Source organism: Chelonia mydas, chromosome 2 (genome assembly GCF_015237465.2).
Source record: "Chelonia mydas isolate rCheMyd1 chromosome 2, rCheMyd1.pri.v2, whole genome shotgun sequence".
Classification (NCBI taxonomy): Eukaryota; Metazoa; Chordata; order Testudines; family Cheloniidae; genus Chelonia; species Chelonia mydas.
This window is the reverse complement of record NC_057850.1, coordinates 215,250,156-215,268,097: the sequence shown is the minus strand read 5'-3', so window position 1 is coordinate 215,268,097 and position 17,942 is coordinate 215,250,156. Positions and strand designations below refer to the sequence as shown.

General features: G+C 40.1%; 1 protein-coding gene across 1 annotated transcript in view; it reads left to right on the top strand.

Annotated features, from left to right (window-relative positions):
• COL1A2 (collagen type I alpha 2 chain) overlaps positions 1–17,942 on the top strand; it is a 50,916-nt gene that overhangs the window by 12,244 nt on the left and 20,730 nt on the right. Inside the window, exons 9-31 of the mRNA XM_027829846.3 lie at positions 142–195; positions 577–630; positions 1,248–1,301; positions 1,599–1,652; positions 3,519–3,563; positions 3,860–3,913; positions 4,030–4,074; positions 6,255–6,308; positions 8,523–8,621; positions 8,724–8,768; positions 8,878–8,976; positions 9,575–9,628; positions 9,727–9,834; positions 10,784–10,837; positions 10,971–11,069; positions 12,470–12,523; positions 12,997–13,095; positions 13,922–13,975; positions 14,706–14,759; positions 14,900–14,953; positions 15,458–15,511; positions 16,243–16,287; positions 17,678–17,776. Of these exons, the coding sequence (XP_027685647.1) occupies positions 142–195; positions 577–630; positions 1,248–1,301; positions 1,599–1,652; positions 3,519–3,563; positions 3,860–3,913; positions 4,030–4,074; positions 6,255–6,308; positions 8,523–8,621; positions 8,724–8,768; positions 8,878–8,976; positions 9,575–9,628; positions 9,727–9,834; positions 10,784–10,837; positions 10,971–11,069; positions 12,470–12,523; positions 12,997–13,095; positions 13,922–13,975; positions 14,706–14,759; positions 14,900–14,953; positions 15,458–15,511; positions 16,243–16,287; positions 17,678–17,776 (1,485 nt within the window). The remainder of the gene's footprint in view (positions 1–141; positions 196–576; positions 631–1,247; positions 1,302–1,598; positions 1,653–3,518; positions 3,564–3,859; positions 3,914–4,029; positions 4,075–6,254; positions 6,309–8,522; positions 8,622–8,723; positions 8,769–8,877; positions 8,977–9,574; positions 9,629–9,726; positions 9,835–10,783; positions 10,838–10,970; positions 11,070–12,469; positions 12,524–12,996; positions 13,096–13,921; positions 13,976–14,705; positions 14,760–14,899; positions 14,954–15,457; positions 15,512–16,242; positions 16,288–17,677; positions 17,777–17,942) is intronic.

Here is a 17,942-nt window from a genome sequence, read left to right as displayed (position 1 = left end):
GGCTTCCAAAAAACTTGGGATGGAAGGACTCAGAAACAGGGTCCCATGTCAGGCCCATCTCTAATTCAAATTGAACATCAAAGCAACTGAGCAGTCTCACTTCAGTTGTTCAACTTCATAATCCTGGTGCTTTTTTTATAGGGTCCCGTTGGTGCCCGTGGTCCAGCTGGTCCTCCTGGAAAGTCTGGTGAAGATGTAAGTAGTTATTAAACACCATTCATCTTCATTAGAGTCAGATGTTCATGATTAAAATCTCTAAATTAAACTAATCTTATTTCAGTGGCACCTCTCGGTGTTCTGGTGACAATTACTCAAAAGTGTAAAACACCACCAAAAAATGAACCACAACTCCCCAAACCATTGATTTTATAGAAATCATGTTGCATTTTTCAACATAATGTAAAACAGACAAATATTAAACCTTTCCAAATGTGACCTCAAGCCTCAAAAATACAGGAAAAGTGAAATTAAAGCAAATGTAGCATCCATGCACTGAAGATAAGCTCCAACAATTTTTAAAAAGTGGTTCCATTTCCTTTGTTTACACAACTAGTTTTCTTTTCTGTCACTTTTCAGGGTCACCCTGGAAAACCTGGAAGATCTGGTGAGAGGGGCGTTCCTGGTACTCAGGTGAGAAATTGCCTATCATCATTATTAAACCGAATAATTGCCTCGCAGTTGATAAAACCTGGGGACATTTAGGAAAAGGAACATATTATCAGACTAGTGATACTGGCCTGAACGGACTACTCTGCTATTCTGCTGCCATTCCATACCCTAAGGGGTTCTTCTGTGTCTATATTCTTCTGTATGGAGCTAGAGGTTCTGAGTATCAGAAACGTTTAGGGGCTTGTATTAATTTTTTTTTTTTGGTGGGGATAAGGAATTGCACAGGAAGAGGAGAATAGATCCTTTAGTGTAGAAGACTATACTAGTATAGAACATACTTGGTGTCCTAACAACAGCTATGATCTACACCCTATGCATGCCACACAAGAACTTGGCAATTGGCTGCTTCTTGTTAATAATTGTGCTTAATAGTTAAGTGCCTGACCCTGTGAAGGATAGGAATTGACAATGCTGAGTATTTCACAGGTTCAGGCTCCCAGCCTATAGCTAAAATCTTTTTCCTAATTTATTAATCTGGTCAATACATGAGTATATTTTGCAAAAGTTATCATTTTCCCCTTTAGCTATAATTGCTAATGTGAGAGACATTCCTTCACTCTCCCTCTGTTTCCTTTAAGGGTGCTCGTGGTTTCCCTGGAACTCCTGGTCTGCCTGGCTTTAAAGGAATTAGGGTGAGCATATTTCTTACCTATGTGGTCAAGCCTGAAAATATCTCAGGATATTGAAGTCCCCATAAATCTGTCACAGATTAATGTGAGAGACATTGTAAATGTATGGACTAGCAAAATGAGTCTTGCTAAACCCTTGAATGTGTCCTTGATGTAACAAAATGGAAGAAAAAACTACCATATGATTAGCATTGAGGGATAGTGGAAAGATAGACCTTCCACCTGTGAATGACAGTTTGTAGGCATGAATATATATTGGCAAGACGATATATTTTAATAATTATTTTTTATCCAATATAGGGACACAACGGTCTGGATGGTCAGAGGGGACAAGCCGGTGCTCCAGGTGTCAAGGTAAAAACTAAATCAGAATAATGGAGTTTAAAACATGGGGCACTTACAACTTCTTCCAGCAAAATACACATGCTATTATCTCCAATTCATCTCCTACATTGTCACCTAAACATTTCTCTGGATAAAATAACTCCGACATCAGCTGACCCATGTAACAGAAATACATGTCATTTCTTAACAAGAGAGATCATGCCCGGGGCCTTGAGCTGTTACTCGCGAGAGTCGTTCTACTGAGTAAGAGCTGCAGGATTGGGCCCCTACGGATTAGCTTTCCAGCAGTATTTAAAAAATCATGATTCTCCTTCCCCTACACCCTAAGTCCATTACAATGAAAATCTCTCCCCTTTCCAAAAAATTTTGTTGCCTTAGCCATGTATTGTGGTACTGCCTTCTCTTAGAACATTGACGATTGGTAATGTTGCTTTAATTCAGATTGTGTTGGTCTTTCTGGGCTTTTTTCTTCACAACGCCACACTTTAGCAACAGATTTAAAGAGCAGTGTTGCAAAACTGAATTTAAACATGGCAGAGAAATGGAGAATCACATAAACACAGGCATTTTTAACAACTTATTAGGTTCCCCAACTAGTCATTCTTTCTTTCCTTCATACTTTTTCTCCCTTTTCATTTCAGTCCTTCATAGCAATGTTGATAGAAACAACCAATTGGGAGCTGGGATACTTTTGCTTATTTCACACTAGAGGTTTGATTTTGACAGTTAGTAAATCAGCAACACACAAATTTCACACAATTCCTTTCATCACTTTTTTTCTGGGGGCCTACTAATGAATGCTACTGATTATAGTACAGAATTCTCATATCTCTATGCAGCATGCTATCTGGTTGCTGACTTCTTTAATGGCAAGCTATTAGGCTATCAAAATTTCTGTTAAATACTTGCAGGTGAAAATCAGACAGAAATTGTGAAATGAATGAGAGAGCAATTATTAACACATGAGTTATGAATACTAATGACTGGAAACAGAGTAAGCCAAAATCACTAATGGTGTATCTATGCTGATTAAAGGGAAGTTACACCGGGGTTAAATTTGGCCTTGTCATTACTTTGGAGGACCCATGATTAAGGGAGAACAGATATATTCACAGGGACTAATTTACATGAATCCATGACGTATAGAATGCAGATTATAACACTGATTCATAAGGCTAAATGAGCCACTATTTGGGGAATTTTAGCTCTGCTATACATTATATTACACCTTTTTATTGTCACAAACCAAATACATCATATGGTATCACTGCATACAAATATATGTTACACTGTCAACCAGCAAAATTTATTTGTTCTCAAATTACATTGCAACAGTTCTTGCAAAACCATATTATAGCTTCATAATACTTCTATAGAACAAAATATTAGTGCTCTAGCACAGTGATATATTCACCTATGGGACAGCATCCAGGGCAACATCTAGTGGTCAAAGGACAGAAAAAGGTGTGTTTAGTTGGATGACTCCCATACATATCTCTGATCACTGGCCTCAAGATACCAGGCACTGGGGTAATGGCTTACTTCTGGCCATTAGATGGAGTGGGCTGACCCAGCGTTTGTAATCTTGACCTAAGGCAAAAAAAAAGGAGGGGGAGCGAGGCCAAAAAAAAAAAGCTACTGAAAAATATTGATCAAATCTGGTCTTTTACTCGTAGTATGGGGATGTTCTACGTGTTAGATATGGAAAGTTAGGGACTTTAGGGGCAGATATGCTCTTACTGAGGACAGCGATATGATTCCCATTGAGATCAATAAGAGTAAGATCAGGCCCTTAAAATCTCTGTAGGGCCACTGAACAGTCCATTAGAAATGTAATGTAGGCCTAACCGAGGAACAATTTTTTATTGTTAATAGGGTGAACCTGGTGCCCATGGTGAAAATGGTAGCCCAGGACAAGCTGTGAGTATTTGCTATTGTTCATAATGTAGAAAATTGCTAAATCTGTAAGATATTTCTCAGCTAGCTCTTCTAATGCTTGCCAATCACTGTGGTCAATTTTGTTAAAGTCAGTCATCCTGGTATAACAGTGCATGTTTAACTGGAATGACATTCTTTGCCTGATCAGAATTAAAATCTGAAACCTATTCCTCTGAAGAATGTTAATACAGTGATGGAGACAAAACTGAAGTCATGTCTTGCTCAGTGAATGTTTTGCCTCACATGTACAAAATAACTAATTAAATGTATTCTTCCAGGGTGCTCGTGGCCTCCCCGGTGAAAGAGGAAGAGTAGGTTCTCCTGGACCCGTTGTAAGTGACTTCATATCTGTATATTTTACTTACCTTAACTCATATTTACTGTGCTTTTTCAGTAGGTATTCGTTAATCCTGTGTCAGAAGTTAATTCTCATATTTTTCTCCTGTAGGGTTCTCGTGGAAGTGATGGCAGTGCTGGCCCCACCGGTCCTGCTGTAAGTTACAACTTTGGTCATTTGGGGCAGAGGGGTGGTGTTTTAGGTCTTGTAGCCGTCTCCTGAATTATGCAGAATTTCCCATTGTTCAATGAGATTATCTGTGTGGCCTTTTCTGTTTATGATTGTCTGTTAACCAACAGGAAGTCAGTAAAATATGAAGTATAATGTCATTTTTAGTCACCACTTGCTGAGATTCTCAGACATCAACATTGGTAGAACATTCCTGACATCTGAAAGGATCAAATTGTACTCTCATTTACTCATTTATATACCAAATGGACCAGGCAGCTGGGATTTTATTTTACTTTTCAAGGGCAAAACCAGACCATTTAAATTGTTTCAAAGGCAATTTTTTCACACTGAAACAAATTCAGATGGGTTAGTACTGATGTAAAATCCTAACTAGTGGCTGACTTAAGTGAAATCACTCTGGATTTACACTGATGTGAAATCCAAATCAGATGTCTGTATGTGCAGAATTACTAACTTCAGCAAACCAAATTTCAATGTGTAGGTGATTTAATGTCTGATCCTCCTCAAGACTTATTTTTTTAAAAAAACCAAGTGCTTTTCTGCTTCCATTCTTCATGCCTCTCAAAATTAAAAACACTTCAAACGTCAAAATGATGGAAGTTCAGCAAATGGCTACTTTTCATGCATATTACTTCTGATATGGATTTTTAGCATACATTACGGGGGTTTTTTTAAAGTTAGCAGTTACAACCATTGTGGTTATTACCTCTGGGTTAAAAATCATAGAAAAGCGGGGTCACGGTGGTTCCTTCAGTTATATAGTACACTGGATAGAAATAATCTACCAAATTCTCCTCTCAGTTATACCCCACTGACTTCATTTGGATCTAGGGGGGTTGTTGCTGTTGATGAGTTACTCCAGTGTAATTGAGAGAAGGTCTTAGCCCAATAGAAACAGAATGAGATGATGATGGTACCAATAATCGGTGAATCATAGTTATGCTTTCCCTTAATTTAAGAAAAAATAACACTTTTTTGTGTCGCTAAGAAGAACAAAATAAAATGAAGGCTATAAATCCACAAAAACAAAGAGATTTAGTGCTATCCCTAACTCATCCAGTTGTGTCTAGGTACTATATGCCAGAATATTTGTCCCATAATAAGTCCAAGCATCAAGTCTCACAGCAGCACCTAGATATGACAGGGCCAGTGGAACGGCAGGTTAATGCTGAAATATCTTTGCTTTTGCCATTTTTAAAAACAGAGCCACTTTAGTTGAATAAAGATGTTTATGTTAATATCATCCTGAGAGTCTATGTCACAAATATAATACAATTTGCCACCCCTAGACCACACCCCAGTTCTGTATTGTATTCAGTGAAGTAGAGACTGAAACAGTTGAATGGTTAACATTCTGCATAACTGTTTAAATATGGCAACCCACAGTGAGTAGTGCCAACTGGGGATTGCCATGGTTACAGAGCATAAGTTGTCTCCTATTCATCACAATGGAAGTGAAGTCGCCTATTGCCTCATCCACCCACAAATCCTGGTTTCCTTTTGGAGGTGATCATGGTAACTATTGTACAGTCCATTCACATCTTAGGGTCAAATCCTGCCCTCTGCTCCCCTATGGCCAGATCCATCACCTATTGAAGACAATTGAAGGACTCACATTGACTTCAGTGAGAGTTGCTTCAGGCACTAGAGTGCAAGGTAATGCAAAGAGCTGAGGGAACCTTTCCCTCTCCCATGCAAGCAGCTGGCCAGTTGCCCTACACAACACACATGCCATGTGCACTGGGGTGTACAGTTGATAAGCATCAGCAGCAAGGAGTAGCTGGTGCACTGCTCCTGGCCAGAATAACATGCTCCCCCTTTGTTTGCTGTGATAGTTTGCTGTGAGGCATCCTGCCTGGCACTAGCAGATGGCTGCCTCTGCCCATCCTGTACTTTCCTGCCCTGCTCATGTGTTTTGGTTCTAGGACAGGAGTCTTCCCTCATTTATAAAGTCTTAATCCACACTGCAAATATTATTCAGTATCAATCCTATTTCTAATTGTCACTTCTGAGATTCAGAAGATGTATTGATAAGTAATTGATCAGATAGATATATTTGTATTTTGCCATATATTTATTTCAGCAACTAAGGTGCCTGTGTTTTCAGTAATCTCTCTAAACACTTTGTCTCTTTCATTTTGTAGGGCCCCATTGGTGCTGCTGGTCCTCCAGGTTTCCCAGGTGCTCCTGGTGCCAAGGTATGAATATCTTCTTTTAGAGGAAGGTGAAATGTACCATCTAATTCTTATGCACAGCAAAATGTGCACTCACATCTGACACTGCAGTGCTTTCAAACCAAACATCATTGTTACAGGTCAGAATGAGGAAAAACCCTAACCCTAATATTTGGAAATATTATCACATATATTCATAAGTAACATTTTGAAATATGGCAGCTTTTCCACACAGCTAGACTATTTTAATTTATTTTTTCCTAAATAATCCCAGGGAATGTTTGCCCCAAATGATCATAGGGAGCATGTGCCCAAAAGGATTACATAAAATATGTCGATTGCATATAGGATTGTAAAGTTCAGCTGTGGGCTCTCTGGTACAAATCTGTTCCATATTCAGCACTAAAACTGATTGCCGCATTGGCATTGATGTAAACTGAACTTCTTGGAGCAGAATGAATGCAGAATAATCACTAGAGGAAATGCCAGTAAGAGACTCACACTCTGGACCTGAGAACAGGATTTCCTCTATAGTTAATAATAGATTAAATGAAATCTGAATCTAAGAAATGAACAGATAAAGGCACTTATGGAGATATAGAGCCTGGTTCATCACTGCTTCACTCCTGGTGCAGTTATGTATACCTCTGACAAGTGGAGGTGAAACATGCCAAATCAGCATGGTGGCATTTTACACCCACTTTATACAGGTATCAAAAACTACACAAGGTGCAGATTGGTGGCGAATCAGGGTTCTCATTTCCTGAGTTCCAAAAATTACTACGAAGAACCTACAATTAAAAATAATTATAGTTTTACTTTAATCCTCAAGTAAATAACTTGTCCCCCTTGCAGACTATAGCTTAGATAATCCATTTGCTGTAGTTCAGATTTTGAAGTTCTTATTGAGTTAAAACTCCCATTAAATAAAATGGGATTTTTTGATGGAGAAAGAATGGCAGGATTTAGACCAGCGAGTCAAGTTATGCCCCATTTGGGAGCTGATTTGACAACTTGCCAAGAGGCCAAGGGCTACACTGGTTTTGAATAAACTAGAGTAGTTTGCTGGTGCTATCCTCCTCCTTAATACAGATGTGCTTCCCATGAAGACTACATGTCCCAGCAGACAAATCTATCTTGATTCATATTTAGATCAGAATGATGGAGAATTATTTGCTGGGATACTTAGTCTTTGCAAACTGAAACACTGTATTGAAGATGAGGATACACGCAGGCCACATTCTTGATAGAATGCAGTAGCTTTAGAAACCAAAGAAAAGCTTACCCAGAGTATATCCAGTAATAGCAGAGAGTTTGTACAGTCAGTTTATGAGTACATAAGTAATCACAACAATTATGGGTCCGAGGGCTGAGTTTTAAAGATTCTGTCTCAGCTAAGATAGCCTCTAATTCTGATGTACCGTTGGAAAAAAAGAAAAAGGTAAGATCCCATAAAAAGGTGTAATTGATACCCTGCCAGTAGCTTATTATAAGTTCAGATGCCAAAAATTAAATTGGACATCCATTGCCTGGAGGCACTTTGAGACCGATTTACGGTTGTTCTGCACCTTGTGTCATTATTTGCAATAGTGCAAAGTGACTCTGCAATTGACCTGCTGTAATAACATACGGTCTTGGGTAATAACATATGGTCTGATTTTTCAGAGGTGCTGGGGACCCACAGCTCCCATGTAAGCCACTGACTTCCATGGGAACTACACAGGCTTCCAAGGCTCAGTGTCTCTGAAAATGGGTAAAAAAGCTATGTCTACACCGTGACCTAGGGGTGTGGTTCCCCAGATCGTATACATTGCTCAGGTTAGTTCTCATTGAACTAGCACACGTATAAATAGCAGAGTAGGAGGGGTAGAGGCAATGGAGGCACGGCTGAGCCGTGCCGAGTACACACCCACCCACCTAACACCAGTGGTTATGTATTTGGCATGGCTCAGCCATGCCTCTACTGCCACTACTCCTGTTACCATGGCTACAGTGCTAGTTAGACTCATGCTGGCTTTCATCGAGTACATGTACACGAGTTGGGGAATCACACTGCAGCTCATAGTGTAAACATAGCCTCGGTTTCTTCATATCTCACACAGCAATAACAAATGCCAACATTTATTATTAATCTCAGGTTGCAGTGGTATGGGTAGTGTATGCTGAAAGACACCGTGCTGTGGTATATCACTGCACTGTGCTTGTAGATGAAAGGTCTGATACCGTTTTCTCAAATAGGGTGATATTGGAGCTGCTGGTGCTGTCGGTCCCAGTGGTCCTGCTGGTCCAAGAGGTGAGCCTGGACTTCCTGGTGCTTCTGGCCCCGTTGGCCCTGCAGTAAGTTAGCTTCAATCTTGCTATCAGCAAATGTGAATTCTTGGAGCTCGGGGAAGTAAGCAGAAGATTATATTAACCAATACCTTTTGTCTTTCTTATTAGGGCAACCCTGGTGCTAATGGCATTGCTGGTGCTAAAGGTGCAGCTGTAAGTATCTCTAAATTCAAGCTGAGTTGCTTCAGAAAGCATGTTTCAATTAAAGTGACAAAGAAGATAATGAGATTGTTATGTTCTTTCTTTCTTTTTTGCTTAACAGGGTCTTCCTGGCGTTGCTGGTGCTCCTGGTTTGCCTGGTCCTCGTGGTATTCCTGGACCTGCTGGCCCAGCTGGTACAGCTGGTGCTAGAGGACTTGCTGTAAGTGGCCTAGTCTATAGTATATCTCTATTTTATAATGGCCAAAGTATCCACACTTGTAAAACCTGCTGGATATATTTTATCTCTAATGGTAAACATTTTAGTTTTTCTTTCCAAGGCATTTCAAGTTACACATAACAGCTCACTTCCACATTTTGCCACCGCTTGGCTTGTTGTGACTTAAGAATTCATATGTCGCACATCCTTCGGGTGTGATGACCATAAAGCTCAGTAGTTCTTGCACACTAATGCTATCCAAACTTGTGTAAGGCAGAAAGATACAACAACAGTCTTAATGCCAGGCCCTCGGCTGGTGTAATGCCAACTGAGGAGCAGGCCCTGAATGCTTTAGGTCAATTGATGTTATTTTAAATTATCTTTTAACATATTGTTTTCTATGAATGTTCCATGTCTGTTAAACCAAAAAAGTCCATTTGACACATAACAGGAATGGCCCCGATTGTCTATCAAAATAGAACGATGCAGGATACTCCCACTAGATTATTAAATAGTTCTTTGCTGCAGAGAAAGCTTGCACAGGTGGAAGAAAGTAGTTTTTTAGGGTGTTTAATTCTGTGACCTCTTTGCTTGACTCTAGGGTGAGCCTGGACCTGCTGGATCCAAGGGAGAATCTGGTAACAAGGGTGAACCTGTGAGTATGGTAGCACATGAAACATGTTTCAGTAAATTAATTTTTGTGTAGCCTGTCGCATAAGATTCTGATCTTTTTCTCTATTCACATTGAAACAGGGTGCTGCTGGTTCACCGGGTCCCGCTGGTCCAAATGGTGAGGAAGGCAAGAGAGGTTCTACTGGTGAAGCTGGTGCTACCGGCCCCCCTGGTTCAGCAGGTCTAAGAGTAGGTTCTCCTTGCACATTTCAGCCATAAGCAAATAAGAAGGGAAATGACACAGCAAAACTAGAACGACAAATACAAATAAAGAAATGAGGAGTCATTAATGCTGCTATCCGTACTATTCCGGCTAAGTCGAGCCCCATAGGAATGTGCCCGTTGAACAGATATTGTATCCAGTGATCTGAGCCATTTTCGCATAGTACATATTAATGCTGAAAATTATACTTGTCCTCAAAGTATATGTTTATGGTTGGTTTCAGTTATTGTTGTTTGTTAAATATTTATTGTTTTTAGAGCCCCACAAATGCACTTAGCCCTTTAAAAACCCATTGATACACATAAATGTAATTGAAAGCCAGGGGCTCGATCCTGCCAGGCTGGTGAGTATCTCTGACAACGTGCTGACGGCACCTCCAGCTGGAGGGGAACAAGGCCAGCTTCCTCGAGGAGGCACTCAGCCCCTCATAGGATCAGGCGCTCACCCGGAGAGGAAAGAAAACGGAATGCTAATCCCATATGTGTTTCAGATGAAGATTAGTGGTTGGCTATAGACAGAAAGGCCCCGATATTGCAAACTGAGCTGCATGGGCAGTTCCTTGTACTCACGTGGAACCTCCCAGGTGTCAGTAAGGCTCTGCATGGGTGCAAGGGTCTACCTGCATGGATCAGATTAGAGGATCATGGCCAGAGTTTGGCCCCAGATCCAGAGCTGAATTTTACCAAAGACTGAGGGTGCTCAGACCAAAAGTTCTGATTCCACCCATTAGAGCTCTGGGAAGACACAAAGTCTCTCTCGGGATCCAGATTTCCCCACAATTGAGGGTGCTCAGATCCAGACTCATCTGAGATACCAGCGGTTCTGGTTTGTATTCTGAGCTTTAGCAAACTCTGCCTTAGCATGTGACTTAATCTCTTTTCCATTCTTAATCTGTTTTGTGTTTGTTGTTCGTAGGGCGTTCCTGGGTCTCGTGGTCTCCCTGGATCTGAAGGCAGAGCTGGTAGTATGGTGAGTTTTTGTACAATTTACTTCTAGTCATGTAGTGTAATGCAGGATTTCTTTATTTATATATATGGATGATACTTATGGCTAATTGTCTCTGTCTTGGTTTTAATTTTTGTTATAATTTTTTTTTTTGTAGGGACTTGCTGGAAGCCGTGGTTCTCCTGGTCCCGCTGGTGCTAGGGGTCCTGGCGGTGATTCTGGTCGCCCTGGTGAGCCTGGCCTCCTTGGTCCAAGAGTAAGTCTGAACTCAGTAGCTTTGCTGGAGAATTGCAAAAAGGGAAATGACTTTCATTTTATGGGATAAAACTATTCAAAACTTAGAGATATGTTTGTCCATTATCACAGAGGATAACTAGCCAATTTCCATCAGCCTGTCATTATACAGATCTCTTGGTATTATGAGTGCTTTCTTCAACAAAGTGATTAAACAATATCAAAACATTTAATGAAATTAAGCATTATTATATAGTGCTATCATGGTAGCAACTAAGGGCCCCAGTCATGGACCGGGACCCCATTGTGCTAGGCACTGTACAAACACAGAACAAAGAGATGGTCCCTACCCCAAAGTGATTCCACTGATTATTACTAAGGCTACGTTTATGTCACTGAATCCAGAATCCATGACTTCCAGAGACCTCAGTGACATTTTCTGCTTCAGCCCCTGGGGCCATGGGACTGGAGCTGGCAGCCAGCAGGGCCCTGGCAGGGTTCCAGTGATGGGCGACAGCCTCTTTAGAGTCCTCTGACAGCCTCCTCAGGGGGCCCTCCTCAGGGTTCCAATGACAGATGACAGCCTCCTATATGTGGGAGGGAGGGAAGAGGGGGAACCCTGCAGCTCCCAGTCATCATGGTGGCAGGAGACACTATGGAGCTGCAGCAGCAAAAGTCACAGACAGGTCACGGCTTCCGTGAATTTTTGTCTATTGCCCATGACCTGTACATGACTTATACTAAAAATAAATATGACAAAATCTTAGCCTTAATTATTACTTATACAATGTGGTAATTATGATCATAGTTGAAATTTGTGTGTCTGTTGCAGTGTTCTCTAAGCCACATTGGCCCATCTTCTTATTCACGTTAACTGAAAGAACAATAAATCTTGTCCATAAATTCACATGAGTTAATAGGTTATCTAGAACTCAATCCTGATCCCATTAAAGTCAGTAGCAAAACTCCCACTGAGTTCAGTGGAGCAGGATCTGGCCCTAGTCTGTCACTGCCTTCATGGCATTGGTTTTATTCTCTCTAATTCACCCTCTGTAAAATTTGTCTCCATCAGCTTTCTAATCAATGTATAAACCATTAGCCTCCAATTCTGCAAACACTTATGCACATACTTAACTTTAAATTTGTGAATGTTTGCAGGATTAGGGCCTAAATGAGTTTAAGCAAATGGCACACATATTATAAAATACAGTATACGGAATTAAAATGACTGTTTTCAGTCTGTGTGGGAATATATTACTGAGTTCTGCTTTGATGTGTTTTTGGTGCAAACAATAGGAAATAAAGACTTATTTTCTGCAATTTATTCAAATAGTATATAGAAAAAGCTAGGGGGGTTGTTTTGTTTTCTGTTTTTTTAATGATCTGAATTAATTTCATGACAATAAAACCTTTCTGTTTTAGGGTCTTCCAGGTCAACCTGGTAACCCAGGCCCTGCTGGCAAGGAAGGCCCCGTTGTAAGTATTCTTTTCTTTTCACTATATTTTCCAAATATATATTAAAACACCAGTAATAGCTATATTTAGGAAGCTGAAATCACATTGCTGAGCTTTAGCACAACTATGTTTAAAGTCAGTGAGATCTATTTCAAAGTATCCTTTACAGTTATGTATTTTATCGCTCAAGGGACTGATCCAAAATCCATGGAGGTCAATGGGAGTCTTTCCATGGGCTTTGGATCAGGCCCATAATCCCAAAAAGTGAAGTAACAATAAAAATACGATTACCATTGTCACAGAAAGGAGAAAACATGTACTAGGAGTGACTGTATATTCAGATATGCTCTCCACTTTTTAAAAGTAAACCATATGCATTAGATGTTTGCTGCTTCCCCATACAGGTAACTCTTTTCTTTACATCACAGAAAGAAACTGAACCATGGGCTAGTGATTAAAAAACAGGCATTCAAAAGTATGATTGATTTTTCTAGGGTTTCCCTGGTGCTGATGGTAGAGTTGGCCCAATTGGTCCAGCTGGTCCAAGAGGCGAGCCTGGCAACATTGGATTCCCTGGACCAAAAGGTCCCAATGTAAGTACAATAGAGAAGAGCTTTATATCACTGTAAGCCTATTTCTTGGTAGAGAGTTATCTTCATAATAATTACAGTTAAGCACTTGAATCTGCTTGCATGCCATTTGCATTGTTATTTATTGAGTATAGTATACTTAATGCTATCAGGACATTTTTGTCTCTCTAGTAATTTGTGCAGTAAGCCAAAATAGAAACAATATTTTTTCAACAAACCAGTAGAAAATGTTTAAGGCTGTTATCAGATTAAGTGCATATTACAATATATGTTCATTTTAGTGCTGCTCTCTATATTTAATTGTTCTAGAAACATTGGTCCCCTGTATGCATTTTAACTGTAGGGGAACTGCAGCGTCTGGCCCTTCAAAAGCTTTCTGAATATGCCTGAATATATATGGTCTGATCTAAAGCCCATTGAAGCCAGTAGAAATACTCCCACTGACTTTAGTGAGTTTTGGATCAATCCCATAGGTGTGATAGGTAATTTTTACACTCAACCCCCTGGATTTATGGTGTTGCCTAGTGAAAGCCACCATGCACAGCATCTCAGAGAGCAGACCTGAGACCTGCCAATATAGGTGGATGGGGATTTGAAAAAAAGGACAAGGTAATTATTTCTATTGTATAGATGGTTTTTCCTACCTCTTCAACTATCCAGTGAAAATGTTTGAAAATATAGGGATAAAGGAATATTATAATAGATCTTGTGGCATGGAAAATAACAAATAAATGGCACTTTAACTGTTTCCAGAATGATGACTTGTTTAATTTGTTTGTGTTTCCCCTTTCTTCCCCCTCTCCTCCCCCCTCCCCCCCATTAACTGTAGGGTGAACCTGGCAAACCTGGTGACAAAGGCAATGTTGGTGTTGCTGGCTCACGGGTATGTGTATATTTTATCTAGTAACATATAGATAGGAGGCAAGAGAGCAATAACAGATATTCAAGGCCCCCACAAAGAGAAGATAGTATTAGTTTGTGCAAGTGAACCAAAGAATAACTGATGAAATAGGAGAACACTCTGTAAACATGTATCTAACCTTCTACCAGTACACATTGGACTAATGTTAAATGTGAATTACTCTGCTTGGTTCACCCCATACACCAGACCCCTTCCCCTGTAAATCGATTTTGAAAAGGAAAGCTTATTCATTTCCAATTTATCCCTCAAATCCTGTTTTCTTCATATTATTTATGAGATTTACTAAATCTCCAGTGGAAGGGATTGCTTTTCATCCACATCCTGCCATCAAGAACTCTTTTCGTGTTCTATGGCTGATGGATCAAATTTATTCATATAACTTCACTGAAGGAAGTTTCACCAGGGATGAATTTGACCCCATGATTTCAAGTTGGTTCTAGAACCATAGCCATCCCACAATACAATTGTGAGCATTTCTGCTGTCTTCTTACAATGCAGCTATTAAACAGTAATGCAGCTATTAATGGATAGAAATCTGAGCAGGATAAAGACTCTTATTAACTAGACCAGTTGTAGGTACAAAATAAGCTGTTGTGGCCCTATACTTTCAGAATGAGTGTGTAATTCAGAAAGACAGGAAAGCTTGGATTTATAAATGAGTCATCAAATATTTCTCTAATACTGTATTTAGGGTGCTCCTGGTCCTGATGGCAACAATGGTGTTCAAGGTCCCCCGGGCGTTGCTGTAAGTAACAGCTTCTACATCATAAACCTAGTTGCAGAACTTTCTTGGTTTAATGTTAAACTACAGGACTTCCAATATGAAAAGCCTTCTCTTGTATTTCCAGGTCCTAGTTAAGTATTTTTCTTTTTAATTCCTTCTAGGGCAATCCTGGTGCAAAAGGTGAACAAGGTCCAGCTGGCCCCCCTGGCTTCCAAGTAAGTAAATATTCACTTGCCAAATATTATCCCATATATTTTATTATTCATAGTAGCAAACACTATAGTTAATATTTAACTCTCCCATTCTTTGTAAGCCCACCTTAGCCCATTCAGAACTTTCTTAGTAGCTCTCTATGTAGCCAGCTGAAATCTCAAATATTTAGAGTTCTTCAGTGTAACTGTGTCAAAGCACTCAGTTTATGAATAAATGTCAAAAATAGTTGGGCCCAGATGTTCTTTCTTACTCCCATGCAGTGGGACTACACAATTGTTCTCATAACTTAGGACCTGATCAAAAGCCCATTGAAATCCTCTGGAGTCTTTCAGTGGGCTTTAAGTCAGGCCCTGAAAGCAAAACATGTCCCTTGTTCTTTCATGTTATAAACTTAGCCTCTTACTGCTGCTTTGCTGTAAGCTGTGTAGGCTCTTCAGTAACAATCTGAAATGCATTCAGTACTTCAGGTAATGACTTTATTCATATACGTATTTCTTTTCATTTAGGGTCTCCCAGGCCCCTCAGGCCCTGCTGGTGAAGCTGGTAAACCAGGCGACAGAGTGAGTAACACAAGCAGTAGTTTGCAAGTAGTGACAGCTGAGTCACCTAAGTGCTGTGATTAAACTCATACATAAGGTGAAGAAAAACTAAGTCTAGTTTAGATCCTCCATTTCCCAAAATGAAAAGTGTTCCATATTGTATGCAAAATTTCTATCTAATTCATTATTAAAGGCAGCAACAAATCACTTAGCAATTGAGGAGTATTTCTTATTTCAAAGTTCTAGTATGGACAAAGCCAAACCCTGATATGACTTTTCAAGACTGATCTGACTTACACTCTGTATTCCAGGTTGAATATCTTTAAAAGTAGACTTACAATAAATGGAAATTATTTGACAGAAAATTTCCATTCCAAAACTTCAATGTCTGCTATTCTTCCGGAATTATTCTAGTTTTATGTCAGTATAATTCCACTGAAATCGGCTGAATAAAATTGGGGTAACTCAGTGGTGAAGCAGGCCTCCAGAGTCTGCAGAGTTTGAAAGCTAGGCCTCCCAGTGCCATAGGATACTGTCTGGCTGCATGTTTGGAGAGGAAAGGGTCTCTGCGCCCTTTCATCGTCACCCATCTTTGTGCACCAAAGGCCAGGTTGTGATGTGCCATACTTGTCATATGTTATTGCACTGAAAAGTATTTCTAACTAGTATTTAAAAAAACAAATGTAAGACTACAACAATCATGACAAACCTGCTTTAGAAATCAGCTTAACCCATGTTTTTCTTTTGTCTAGGGTATTCCAGGTGAATTTGGTCTCCCCGGTCCTGCTGGCCCAAGAGTAAGTTACTCTTCATGGTACATTTTCAAACTCTGTCTTGATAAAGTTTTCTTTATTTATGTACATTTCTAATAAAACTTGATAAACTCAGGAGGAATGAGAATTCTCAGCCCCAGTGCATGTGTCAGGGCCTGCTAAACCTTCCCATGTAGTGGGAAAATAATGGGGATGGCCTGCTGCTCCCTCCTATGTCATGTCTGACCTCTGCATATGCATAGATGGCCTGGTCCAAAGCACAGTGAAAACAATAGATTTCTTTGTGCTATGGATCAGGTACACTGTGCACTAAACTACTGGCCATGACCCCAACACACCTAGTCACTTCCAAACCTACCTTACCTCCAACCCTAGCATGATACTGTAAAGAAATGCTGCAAAGGCTTCTCTGCATTGCACAAAGTGATGCAGAATCCCCCTGCTCGTGCTCAGAAGTAGGCAAAACACTATACTTCTACTCTGGTGGGCATAGAAGGCTGCTCCGGTTTTGGACATTGGTTCTTTAAAACACCTGTTTAACTAGTTGCTTTTCAAAATTTGACCATATGGCTACTAGCAGAAACAAAGAGCAAAGAGTTCATGGCAGTATTGCTCTCCTGCCATGCAGGAAAAGCTCTGATTGTGAGAAATAATTTACATTTTATTTATGTTGTCCCTAAACTGCTTATCAGAAAACTATCCGGTTGGCTTCAAAACATTTAGAAGCTGGGAGATGCCTTTTTTCCTTTTAAAAATTGTATATATAAACACTTAATGTTCTTAGGGGTGATAATGAGCATTACTGAATTAAAACAGACAATAAAGATTACTGAATTAAAACAGACAAAGATTCTTGCTTGATAATTGCAATGGCCCTAATCCTGCGAGCTGCTCCATATGGGTGGACCCCCATTAGAATCCTAATCCTGCCTTCAAATGGGCCTGTGGGGCGTCAGTTCACAATTGTGTTTATGGATCTTGTAAAGAGAAGTTGTGTGCACCCTGTCCAGAGGCAGAATTTTGTGCTTAGAAAATATTTGTATTTTAACTGGCAATCTCTCTCGATTAAAAGCTTTTGGGATTTTATATTGGTAGGTATGTGTCAAAAAACTATGGACCAGATTCTCTACTGCCTAGTGAAGTCATTTATACCTGTACAAAGTGGGTGTAAAACTGCCATTCTGATTTGTTTGTAGCCAGTTTGCATAGGTATCAGTGATTACACAAGGTGCAAGGTCTTGGAAAACCAGCCCCTTTTGAAAGTGTACTTGGAATATATTTTACACAATGTGAATGCCAATGTATTTTTTTTAGTTTGCACAACTCACCTCAAATAAAGAGTTTGGTGCAATCAACCAGCCCTTTAATGGCTCTGGTTTATCAAGGACAACTCAAACCAACCTGTCTCTTTCAGGGTGAACGTGGCGCTCCCGGTGAAAGTGGAGCTGTCGGTCCTGTAGGTTCCATGGGAAGCCGTGGTCCAACTGGCCCACCAGGCTCTGATGGTAACAAGGTAAGCCTTTGCAAACTGCTACTGCTATGACCACTGAAACCTTGATAACCGAGTGCATAACTCCACTTGATGCTGATGACAATTACCTACATATATCCCTGAGACAGTGGGCCAGATCCTCAGGTGGCGTCAAATGGCAAAGTTCCATTGAGGCCTATTATGTACT